This window comes from Falco cherrug, chromosome W, assembly GCF_023634085.1.
Source record: "Falco cherrug isolate bFalChe1 chromosome W, bFalChe1.pri, whole genome shotgun sequence".
Lineage (NCBI taxonomy): Eukaryota > Metazoa > Chordata > Aves > Falconiformes > Falconidae > Falco > Falco cherrug.
This window is the reverse complement of record NC_073719.1, coordinates 6,463,106-6,476,007: the sequence shown is the minus strand read 5'-3', so window position 1 is coordinate 6,476,007 and position 12,902 is coordinate 6,463,106. Positions and strand designations below refer to the sequence as shown.

The 12,902-nt window shown below is 43.2% G+C and overlaps 1 protein-coding gene across 3 annotated transcripts in view; it reads right to left on the bottom strand.

Annotated features, from left to right (window-relative positions):
* LOC129734465 (small conductance calcium-activated potassium channel protein 2-like) overlaps positions 1–12,517 on the bottom strand; it is a 33,200-nt gene extending 20,683 nt beyond the window's left edge. For 2 of the 3 annotated variants that reach the window (XR_008730058.1, XM_055698012.1), the window contains exons 1-2: positions 4,727–12,517; positions 4,073–4,168 (exon numbers count right to left, since the gene is read on the bottom strand). Coding sequence is in view for 1 of the 3 variants with exons in the window: in XM_055698012.1 (XP_055553987.1) it covers positions 4,073–4,168; positions 4,727–6,241 (1,611 nt within the window). In the remaining 2 variants the exon portion in view is untranslated. Of the gene's footprint in view, positions 1–922; positions 4,169–4,726 lie in introns of all 3 variants that reach the window. The other variant, XR_008730059.1, reaches the window with a different exon arrangement.
* Between the last annotated feature and the right edge of the window lie 385 nt (positions 12,518–12,902).

Genomic DNA, 12,902 nt, shown 5'->3' with positions numbered 1-12,902 from the left:
AATATCATCAAGTAACAAACTGTTTATGTATGAAATGGGCAATTCATACATTGTAAATTATTATGATAATTGGATGATGCTATCTTAGCTCTTCCCTCCTCTGCCTCTTCCAAAGAGTATTTCTAAACTGAAACTGTAGTCGGAGAAATACCTGTTCTAGGCTGGGATAGCAATGTGTCACATTTTTCCTACCAGTCTTCCAAATTGAATTGACAACCACACAAGCTTAGAGAGAAATTAATATTTCATAATCTACCAAGTGTAGTGTTTTTAACAACATTACAAGCATGACAACAGTGAACCAAAAGGAGAATACACAGATTTGAGGTTGTCACCATACTCTGCTCCAACATCATTATTGTTGTTCACCTGGCTTTTTTCCTGGGAGAGGGAGGGAGGGAGGTGAAGGAGGTATTGTTTGTGGGTTTATCCTCTTTTTATTGAAATGATAATGTAGGCTAAGAATTATCATTTGAAACTACCTGGCTTAATTTGATTGCTATTACAGTCTTAACATTAAGTTGCATTTAATAAATATAATAGCTCCCGAATAACTAATACACTAAATAATAATACTACATAATAACAATAAATAATACAGAATAATAAAAGCACTAACTGTACTTGTTATACTAATAACATTAATAGCTAACAATACAGAATAAATAATATGCTGCAATCACCGAAAACCTATTTGAAGAAAGCATTTTAACACTTCCAATATTTCATAAAACTGCACAGCAGCCAAACAGGTTTTCTTGTCTAAATACTGCAGCTATGCCATTCTGGAGGTTTTGGTTTGTCAAATGCAGAGCTGTTTCATAGAATATAAAAAGAATCTGTTTTGCTAATAGGTTTAGAATGCGAGGCTAAAACCATGTCTGAAATTATGCATGTGCCGTCAGGCAGCAGGAGAACTCACCTGACTGTGCTGCGGGAGGGAAGCTGGGGAGGCTGGCCGCTGCCCTCCCCTCTCAGCACAGGTTGCTCTGAGCCAGGCCCAGCCCAGCCAAAGGCTCCCCGCATAACACGCAATATGTGGAGCTCTCTTCGGTTCTGAAAAGAAGGCAGAGGACACACACACACACACACACACACACCCCACACACCCCTTATACACTGAAGGTGCTCCTATTCCTCTACTGCTTATAAACAAAAGAAAAAAAAAGGGGAAAAAAACCCCAAAACAAAGCCCATTCATCTCACATCCATATAATATTATTGTGAAGAATCCCTATAAGTCTTTTTAAATCTCCCTTAAAATAAGATGTTCAGCAGGTCTGAGACAAGCAAAGTCACAGCTTGGTTTAACTGACAAGCTGACTGTTTTTGAAACAGAACACATAGGCAAGGTCATTTAAATGGAGAGACTACAGTCACCTAGTCACCTGCTATACTGTGAGGCACTACCATAGAGTTGCTTGCAGCATGGCTGTTCAGACTTCCTACCAAGAAATCAAGGGCACAGACTACTGGAAAAGAAAAGAAAAAAAACCAAAAACCAAAAACACCCAGCAGCTGATTTTGGTTAGAAGACATTTTATGTCACCAGATACTTCTAAATATTAAACATGCAAGCACTACTAATTGATAAACTTTCATCTTATTTCCCAATGTATTTTAGTTCATGTTTTGCAGGAAAATCTGCTTTTCTTTCAGGTAAGTTCACTTCTATCAGACTATGAAACGTGCCACGCTGCAAGCAAAATACATTGCCATTCTGTTCTGTACAACAAAATGTATTGTCTTGATGAATTCCTGAAAATTTACACTATACTTACTGATAAAGTCGAAGTACCTTTCAGAGAAGAATAAGAAAGGAATGATCAAATTTGAACAAGATCAGCAAACAGCTGGTGCTCCAGGACACAATCAACCATCTATGGACATGATTCTACAGACCTGATTCAAGAAATATTCCACTGCACATAGCAAGATATTTGCCTGAATTAAAGTTTTAAAAATTATTTTAAAATTGTTACATTATTTGGCTTATGCAGTATATTCTTTCACTTGGAGTAGGTTCTGTACATTTCTAAGCTAAAGTATTTTAAAGATACTTCTTGCTTTCAGATTTAAGGTGTAACGTAAATTTAGCACCGTAGAGGTATGTAAATATTTCTCTGTGTGTTTTTAATCTTATTTTTTTAAAAAGTCAAGTGTGCATATATAAACATACCGTGCCTAAATTAAAAATCTATCAGATATCTAACAGCTAAGGGTGGTACAATGGCCTTTCCTTCCAATAGTGTCCTTGAAAATAAAACTTCCCTTTAATGTTCAAGATTAATGGCAGAGCCCCTTGGAGCTGCAGCTTACTCCAGGCTCTGACGTGAGTACTGCAGCCTACAGTGTCTCTCAGACAGAACCATAGACTATTACTGTTTTACAAACAGGTATGCTTGTATTCTATACTGTCAGGCAGTGTTGAAAACTACATCAACCTTGATTAAGTCACATGATTGCACAACTCCTTCCATGTAGTCTCATACATGAAGGAGTTCTTTAAATGATCAATTAAAAAAAATATCAGAAATACAACTGAATTTTTTTAAAGATTGATTTTTCTGATCCATAACAAATCTCTGAAAGAATGAAAATGTGTATCTAATTAGCTAAAAAATATATATGCAGATGTTGGAGTAACTACCTACTGTAAGGTTATGCATACAGAAACCTATGACTATTTGGTTATCTTGTGTATTGTTTTCTATTTAAAGTTTCTTGAAAATACATAGAACAATTGAAATACAGAGCTTGGTTTTTTCAGCTTTGTTCTTAGTGCCTCAAGCACCACTTATAGCAAGGTACACTGGAGAACAAGGCTCCTACATTGCAGCAACTACATTTATTTATTTATTTATTTTTACACAGGTAAAGAAACCTCTTCATCAGTATTCCAATAGTTTATAGTGATACTCTGACACCAGACACTTGTTTATTGAGTACAATAATGTTAAACAGCTGCCCATCTTTGATATTAATGCAAAGAAACCAGATTCTGAGCCAGAAATAGTGTTTTTCATATGTAAGGACTGCAGGACAGGATCCCATTTGTCAAAGAGTCTTCAGCAACACAATACTTCTTTAACAGTAGCCTAAGTAGGAGACTATGTTGCTCTTTCATATTAGAACTACAGCATAAAAGAAGGGTACTATACAGTTCTTAATTTCTCTTTTTTGTTAATTGGTACTGCTGAAAAAGACATTCTTGCCCTTGAAAACTGTCATTTCTGCCTGTAGCCCAAGGTATCTCTAATCAGACATAGCAAAACCAGTAATGTATCTAGAAATAAGGTATTTTTCACTCCAGAACTCTGAAAACTCTCTCTTATGTCTCAATTTAACTGAAATGTAAAATTGTAATTTCTTGATTTAAAAAAAAGAAAAAAACGACAACTGAAATGGGAACTAAGTACCCGGGCCAGGACATGTGACAGTATTTTTAGACTTACTCTATAGCTTTGATCGTTAAATTCCCCCTACCTTTACCCCTACCTGTCTTGACAGCTTTCCTCTGTCACATTTCCTAGTGGATGTCATTTCTTTGCCATTAAATAAAACAAATCCAACATAAGGTTTCCCCCTCTTTTTAAATATTCTTCTAGCGTATGCTAATATCTGAAACAGCACAGTGAAGATTACATTCCTAGAAGCTACTGATGTCTCTTTCCTAATAATTAGTCCTTCTATCCAGAGAAAATGCACAGCATGACATTTAGTCACTGGGAAACAAAAGACTGTTGCCCTACATCTGCTACAGAAAACAGCAGGTATGTCATAGAGAAAGTGTGCTATAACCTCAGAACTAAGTGCTCCTACTAGCATAATCGCAGGTAACAGTCCCTAACAGGCAATGCTTCCTAGCACGAATGTGTCCATGTAGCAGCCTATCTTATTTCTCTCTAAGGATGAAATACATTCACTGAACTTCAGGAAGCACTAAGTGATTTTTTTTGTTTTCTGAATCAGCGGGAAGTGCAAAGTACTTACCACAATAAAGCCTTTAGAAAAACTGACTCTGTGACCACAGATATGTAAACACTCAGCAATTCATAAAGCGAAACATTACCTGAATTTCCCTTGCATGGTATACAATAATGAGCCCAAGCAGGATAATCGTGGAGAGGCTAATAAGGCATTTTAGAGCGAGGGAATACAGAGACTCCTGCAACAGAAAGACACCACTGTCCGTCAGAGACCCACACGCACGGGACCGCTCCCGCCCCGCCGGGGCTCCCCAGCCCCACTGCGAGCAGCAGAGCCCGCACTGGTAGGGGAGGGGAGGGTCGCCTCGCCTTACGGTTGCGTAACCGCGGGGGGAGCATCTCGTGTCACGGCGGAGGACCAGTGGGCCCCACACGGCGGTGCCGGGGGTTCAGGGCGAGGGACGCCTCACGGCAGGGCCGGGCGAGGGCCGAACAGTCCCACCGCTCTGGGCTCTAAGAGAAATGAAGAGACGTCGGGGCCGGGCGGCAGCCGCCTTTCCTCGAGGACGGCGGCGTGGGGCGGCTAGACCGCACGGATTTGAACGGCTCGGCTGACAGGAGAGTACAGCTGGCTGCAGAGCCGCCTTCCCGCGAGTCGGCCTCGCCCGCGGGCCGAGGCGGGCACGGAGCCCGCGGCAGGGGCACGGGGGAGGGGGGGGGGGGGCTGGGGGCGTGGGTCGGGCTGCGTCTACGACGCCGAGAGCGAGACGAAGGCGGTCCGACGGCGTAGCAGGTACCTTCGTGTAGGCGCCCCAGGACAGCTCTGTCTCGATCACCATGACTACGATGCCGAACATGCCGAAGATGAGCGCGTAGTCGCTGAGGCGCTTGCGCTTCTCGAAGAGCGCCCGGCGGTGCCCCAGCTTGTAGCCGATGTTCTGGTTCTTCTTGCTGGACTTGCCCCCGCCGTTGTTCGTGCCGCCGGAGCCGTAGAGCGCCAGGTTATTGGAGTTGTGTTTGGGTTTGGAGACCACGATCTCCGGGGCAGCGGCTATGGGGCTGGCGAGCGGCGGCTGGAGCGGCTGAGACTCGGAGTCAGGCTCGTGCAGGTTCCTGCGGGACGAGCTCAGGTTGCTGAGCGGCCGCATGATGCCGCCGTTGTACCTGCAGCTGCTCATGGCTATTTCGGCGAAGGGATTGCTCTCCCGACGCTGCTGGTAGCGGTGATGGTGGGTGCTGCCGCTGCTGACACTGCTGCTGGGATTGGCTGCTTGTTGCTGCTGCAGGCTATGACACTGATGGTACTGGGGGTACTGGTGGGGCTCTCTGGACGAGCCGGCATGGCTAGAGGGGGTGAGCTCGCTGATATTCAACTGGCTACTCTGCCGGGAGGAGGCGGAGATGGAGAGCGGCGAGAACCGAGTCCTGAAGGCGCCCGAGAGGGGCGAAGAAGTGCGGAGCAGCGAGGGCAGGTTATCCCCCGCTGCTACCGCAGCGGCTCCATAGTAGGAGCAGTTGTTGCACTGGAGGCATGGGTTCTGCTGGTTCTGCTGCTGCTGCTGCTGCTGGAGAAGACTCTGCTTGTCTTGGCCGTGTTGCTGCTGCTGCTCGGAGCAGAAGCCCGTCTGAAACTGCAATGGTGTTTGCATGTCAGAGACGTTAAAGCCGCAGGAGGACCAGGTGGTGGTGGTGGTGGTGCACCCTGCGCAATGCGTTACGGTCGGCAGGGAAGAGTCCTGCTGCCGCCACGAAGGGCCCATCCCGGCTTCCGTAGAATCCAGCCGCTGAGTCCGATTGGTCGGGCGGACCAAAACAAGGAGCATCTCGTCGGGGGAGACCGGCTGCGGCGTGAGGCGGCGGAGAGATCCCCCATCCGCCCTGCCCCCTCCCGCGCGGGGATCCCGTCTCTCACCGCTCCCGCAGGTAAGGGTTACCCTCGCCCCCCGCCCCGCCGCCGGGGTGACCCACGCCTCAGAGACCCGGGTGGGTCCAAGGTGGGCGGGGAGAACGCTCGCTGAACTCGCTTCCGGGATCGCCCTCTGCGAGGAAGGGGCCGCTACGACGGGTCTTCCCGGCCCCGACGCTGGGCACACATCTGCGCCGTCTCCAGAACATGGACGCTGCGCTGCGCTCCGGGGCTGTCCAGCGACGCCCCGCCGCTTCCCGCAGACGTGCAAAACAGCAGCGCCCCCGCTCCGAGTCCTTCGCCGCGGCCCCGGGGAGGAGGCGGCTCCCGGGGCCTGCCGCGGCCGACGCCCAGCACAGATCGGAACTGGGCTGGGCTGCGGCCTCAGGCCGTGCCCACAAGCCATCAGAGAGGTCAAAACTCGGGAGAGCCCAGGGCCCAGGGCCCACTGCCTTCCAGGGCCCGCAGGTTAGCAAGAGCTAACCGCTCGAAGGCCATCCTTTGTCATTTCATTACATATAGCTATTTCTGATATTTTCAGACCTATAATAAAGGGGAGAGTTTCTTTTGGCCACTCTTTTTCTGAACTAAAAAAGGAAGAAACATTCACTGGAAGTTTCGTAGGGTTTTAGATTACCACCTGAGGATGCAATACAAGGTGATTTATAGGTTAGGGACTTATTCCAATGGGTCACCAGAAGCTTTGTCACCGAAAATCGGGAATAAAACTCCTTAACACCAATGTAGTATTAAGAAGCAGGCATTATTTATTGCGGCACCGGATGCACGGGGGATCGCTCCGCCTAACGTGCATCCCGAACTATTTTGCAGGTCCCATTTTATGTCACATAGCTATACGTATTCATTACATTTCCAGGAATTATCTGCATATGTATGAGTCTTCCTGGGACCTTCATTAATATTATAATGTCCTTTTACACCTGCGCAGTTATGCCTCTAGGTGGTCGGCTTGACGGTCTGGTGGTCGTTACTTCCTCTTCACCCCTCTTCATCCCGTTGTTTGCCCCAGGATCCTCTAAGTTCTTGCACATATCCCTTACTTGGCACTTCTTCACAAACCGCAGAACCAGCTCGGCCTGGTTTTTCTGCTGCAGACCCTCTCTTATCACTTCACACATTCCTTGACTAAGGTAAACACTTCCTTAGATGGTTAGTATCTACATACAAGAACTACAAAGCCTAAACAATAGCTGGCCCCAAGGATACAGCCGACCCTGCAACTAAAAGCTAGTTTCTTTATACGCTAGGACAAAGGTTCATGCAGCAATTACAGCATTATATCAGCTTTAACAGTGAAACAGGATTGTTTTCATTAAGTAATTGAGTTTTTGTCTGGATCCATTTTCCTGAAACTCTTCCACAGCAATCTTTAAGTTTGTTACCTGCTACCATTTTGCCTCTTCACCTTCCTTTCTCTCCCAAATTCTCACTGAATATTTCATTATGGCAACTCCCTTAGACAGAGCAATGTCTGAACCAGATAGTCTTTTTTCTGCATTTATTTAAGGAAAGATTCTTTAAGGAAAGAGTTGTGAAAAAAGTTATTTACTTTATAGATATGTCATTCTTGTTAACTATCTGAGTTTATAAGAGAAGTTTCTTTTTTTCAGTCAGGAGGCACTGTCTATGCAGATTGAAAATTCAGCTGTAGTATTGCACTTTAATAGCATGGAAGGTGTCTTTACAACTTTAACTTCTCCCAGATATTAAAGAAACAAAAAACCATTAAGCCTTTCTAGGATAAAAGCCTACATCTGTATAATTTCTAGAACTTGCACAGCATTTAGTTCAGTTTCCTTTGAAACTCTGCATACGTGAATGGTTTGCATTTCAAGTAATTTAGATGAGGTAATGTGAATAGCTAAGGGGTTTTTTAATATGCTCTGCTATAAAATTTAATTTACTTAATTTTTAACCAAAGTGTACCTTTTAAAGCAAGTGCATATTGCGCATATGCAGTCAAACAACCCTCACTAATGTAGTAACCATCATGGTTCTAAAATATAGGTAGATTATTCTGAGTGACCAAAATATTTAAATCTCTTGAGTATGTTTATACAGCATAGATTATTTTAGAAAAAGCACCCAGAAATATGAGTATATATGACATACAGCATCATGATTTAAAAATTATATTCAATTGTATTTGGATGCTCTCTGTTAAGTTATGCGATCAAAGCTCATCTGCACACTCACAAAGGAGCTCAGAGAGGCAATGGCAAGAGGGGGAGCCCAAATAATACCCTGCCGGGCTACTCCCAGTCCCATCACAGGGGCCATCAGTCAATCAAAGGCCCATCTGCACAAGTCCAGAGGAGCACAGGGGCACAAAATACTGAACAGGAACCCAAATCAAGGACTCCTGAGCAATGAACACCTTCTCCGGGCCATCCCAGGGCTGTCCCAGCAGAGCCATCAGACCCATTGTCCAGGCATGAAACCCATCATGACGAGATGAGTCATCGGGAGCAGCTCCCCAGATCACCTTTTCAAGACTCAGGGAGGTTGCTGCCTAGGGGTGGGACTTTTTATGAGATGCAGGGGAAAAGCAGTTTGGGATGGGATTGCACAGGACTTACTATGGGATGTTTAGGGGAGGAACCAAAGGCAGGACAAGGGAGTGGTTTAGGTGATTTTGGGGAGGAACAAGTGTGGACAAATAGAGGGGTAAGGGGATAAAAAGGGCCAGTTGTGTGTAAATAGTTTGCTGGTCAGTACACTTGTCTGGCTATGCCCTGTGCCTGATCAGCACAGTCTGTCCTATCTTCTTATTAAATGCCTTTCTAACTCTTTTCTGGCTGAGGGCTCGCTATTCTGGGTGGGGTGTGGGTGGTGTATGGGGGTGTGGGTGCAGCAACTGGAGTCAGACCATGAGTCGGAAGGCCCGTGTATCTGTGGTGCCAGCAACTGGAGCAAGTGCAGCTGTGTGAGTGAGTGTGATCACTAGTGAAGATCAAGCCGGATTAGTTGGGGAGTAGGTGGACTGGGAGCAAGTGGGTGAGTGAGTCTCTAAGGTCCAGGTCTGGGTGTGAGAGAGCCTGTGTATCTCTAAGGGTAAGAGCATTGGGAAGGGTCGGCTATTGGGACCTGGGAAGTCCTGGCCAGCTTTGTGTATGTGTGTGTGTGTGCACATGCGTGCACACACAATGGTCTGTACCAGCAATTGGAGCAAGGCTGTGGCCTCGGGGGCTCATATATCCAGATGCCGGCAGCTGGGGAGACTGGGATCCAGGGGCCAGCTATGAGTAGAATGAGGCTGTTGGTGCTGTCTCTGTTCATGCGAGTGCTCTGAGCGTCTGTCAGTGATCTGTGTGGCCAGCTGTGTATGTATGTATATATGTGGTGCATATGTGTGCTCTGTGCGTGTCCCTGCTGGGAATGCATTTTCAGCCTTGCTACTGTTTGGACCTAGGGACATGGAGTGGCAGCAGCCTCACCTCTCAAGCTGTTGTGTCCAGCATGATATATTTTCTCTAACGCTCTCTGTTGCAATCAGTTCTCTTGAGCACCTGAGACCAAAAAGGGAAGCTTTTAGTTTTAAGAATGAACATGCTGTTTAACAGAGCTTCAGTTCTTCCAATGTTTGTTTGGAAAAACATGGTGTCATAATTGTTTCTCAGTGGTCCTATTTTGCCTGTGTTTTCAAACACATCTGAATGGCATGGATCTTATAAAATGAAAATCTAAGGGAACCTATGTTCTTTTCACTGTGTAGAGTCCTGCACAAATGTACTGTCAGAATATATGTTTTGTGAAATGGTTAAAGATTTAGATATGCTTAGCTTTCATCCTTCCTTCTCTGTTCATGCCATGTCTTTAATATTTGCTTTAAAATAATTTTAAGTGTCCTCTTTAACAGAAGATAAAGATCTCAGGATCTAGTTTACCCTGAAAGATTCTTAAGAAATGTGTAAATCTGCATGTTTTATTTAGAAGTCAACATTTCATCTACTCTGATCATGCAAGATTATCGATCTTTTAAAAATCTTGGTAACCTAAAATATGTGATTGTTGTGTTCTGTATGGGGAAATGATTGCATTTGTTTCATACATATATCAGTCACCAATCCCAATTTTAATATATCTACTGCTGATAGCCTATTTATTTGTAGAACTCGGCAAGGACGCTGCTGTTGCTGTCTTTTGGATATTTCATCTACTTGCTTGATAGTTTCATTATGCCAATAAACAAATGAATATTCCCATGTTTACCACAAGAAGTCAGACTAGTCATACAGCATGTTCTGAAAGTAATCAGAGAGTTTATTTAGGTTCCGTTGTACAATTGGGATATCTTATCACAGTTTCAAGGTCTAAAATAGGAATTGGTAACAATTTGCTTCTTCATAGTGAGAGAGGTAAACCTTCCTCTCTATGACAGTGATAAATGAACTGAAATAGAAAGATGCGATTTAACATCTCTCTTTTTAAAATCTTTTTAAATTTACTTTTAAAAATGAGTGTATTAAATTTCAGAAATAAAATAAATTATTGATGTGAATTGAATTGTTATATTCCTCCATATCACAAAGAAATTAGCACGGACAGCTCAGAATTGCTAAGACATTAAGACAAACATCTGTTTAGGTCTGGGTTGTGGGTTTTTTTCTACCTTTTCATTAGACACTGGGTGGAACTACTCTTACTGATTGCCATAGGTCCTGCTGCTGCTTTGCCAAAGAAGCTGTTTTTACATATATATGTGTGTGTGTGTGCGCGCGCATATGTGTTTGTATAAAGTGAAAGAGAGAGAATTACTGCAGATCTCATTTGACAATGAATATTATTGGAATTATTATTATTGGAAAACAGATTATTTTTTTCCTAAACCCACTAATTGCAAGAAAAAGATAAATAGTTAAGCAAACCTATACAAATAGCAGGACAGGAAGCTCAACAGACAGGAAAAATTAGATTTCTGAGAGGAAAAGAAACACTATGAAATATCTGAAGTGACAGCTAATGGCTAGTAATCTTAAAAGCTCACATAACAACATCCAATGAATATCCAATACCTACAAGCTACAATAAAAGGTAGAAAAAGGTTAGAAAGCTGTTTTGGCTCTTATCTTTTTACCCCTATTCATGCCAGACTCCTGTTAAAGTCACTGAGAATTCTGTGCTCATAAAAATGTCCAAAGATATAGAAGGACAGTTAGAAAAGGGAAATGAAAGAAATGGGGGGAAAAAAGCAAGGGAATTCCATTCTATAACAGTATTTTGGACTGAAAGCATATTCTGCACAAGATCTATGAGTTTTTAGAAAGCACTAAAGGAAACAGTCTTGTCCAAGCCAGTGTGTATATATATGCTGAGTATGTACACAGAAAGATGCCATTCAGTGAAAGCAGAGTCACAGTAAGAAAAATACATTTCCAAAATAGATTAAAAGAAAAATGTTGTCTGCGAGCAAAAAAAAGCAATAATGAAACAACATTAAAAAGGGGGTAGTATTTAGCATTTTTTATTATTTTAAAAAGGTGCAATTTTATTTTTGGTAAGAGCAAAGATGGTTAAGACCTTGCAGCAGTAGCTTGCCTGGGTGTTCAAATATGAATTTCCAAATGATGGTGTATGAAATCCTTTCCAAAGTGTTGTACCTGCCAAAATCCTCACTTCCTTCAGGAAGTCCAGGATTTCACTTGGCTTGTTTCCTTCTGCGCTCATCTCTGGGCATTCGGCTAGAAATAAAAAAAGAGAGTAATTTCAGATTTTCTTCCTGCTTTCCCACTTGAGAATGGACTCTCATGTTCTGGGTGGCACCCATGGCAAGTTGCTCATCAGTAGTCAGTCTAAAATCTCCTAAACTGTTGTTGTCCAGACATCAAGGGTGAGGCCAGACTTTCCCTTGTGGGAAAGAGAGGATGAAAACCTTCAGTTACTCTTCCATTGCTCCTGAGTGAATAGAACAAAGCAAGTTGAAGTTATGGAAGTTTGCAAACAAAAAACTTTCTGTAACATAAGTGCTATGGTGTCTGTCATAGTATAATAGAAGAAAGCAAGTGAAAAGCTCAGATAGAGCTGATGTGTATCCAAAATGGGATAATTCATTATCTGTGTTGAAGAATAGCCTCTATACTTCATTTAATAAGAATAAAAGAAATGGTGGGCTTTTGTTTCTAATTAAATACATGTTCACGGTGCAGTGGATAAATGACTCAAGCATCAAGGAAGGTGATCTTGAATATACGGAGGGAGTTAGATGAGAGAAAAAAGTAAGTGACATAGTAGCATTCAGTCAGGTATCTTCTGGTGACTCATCCAAATCCTGCTGAAATCAGTGGTTTCTGTAGGTTTTTATATTTACCTTTGTAGAGGGTGAAATATTTTTAACCTAGGAAAAATGACTTTATAGATTATAGAAGCCAGCCCTCCACTATGGGCGTCCCCAGTTTAATAAAATGTAAGGAGTAGCCGCCTCTTGAAATCAGTTAAACTTCTTGTCATCACTATTCCTATTGAGGGGCTTCTCTAGAAAATTATTCCTATAGTATTGAGGAAAGCCACCTGCCCCCTCCCTGCACCTATTTTCTAACTGGGGAAGCTATTTTTATTAAATACAAAAGCAACCAACGTGTCTAGATATGAAGTAGCTTGAATCCTCCATTTTTTAATTAATCCAAACTAAAATCTTAAACTGAAGCTTTCACAGACTCAAAAGTTCAATTTGGATGCAAGTTGATCACCTCTGTTATTGAAATGTAGAACTGACATTTAGTAGTAATTTGGTTTAGAAGAGCTAGATGCTTGTTTAAGCTGTCATTACACTTTGCATAGACCTATGAGTTATTTGAAGTGTCAAATATACACAGTGCCTATAGAGGACAGAGACAGTGGGTTTGACCCTGACAATGTGCAGCTGTGATCCTACAGCAAAGAAGTAAATAACTTTGAGGGAGTATGAGATGAAACCCGGATGAAACAGAGACAAAGGAGGAATGTGATCTCACCTCTGGAAGATAAGGAAACAGGGTGAACAGCAGAGAGTAGCCTATAGTGAACAGCAACTGGGTGCGTGGGTAGTAGAGTTTGACCAATAATAAAGC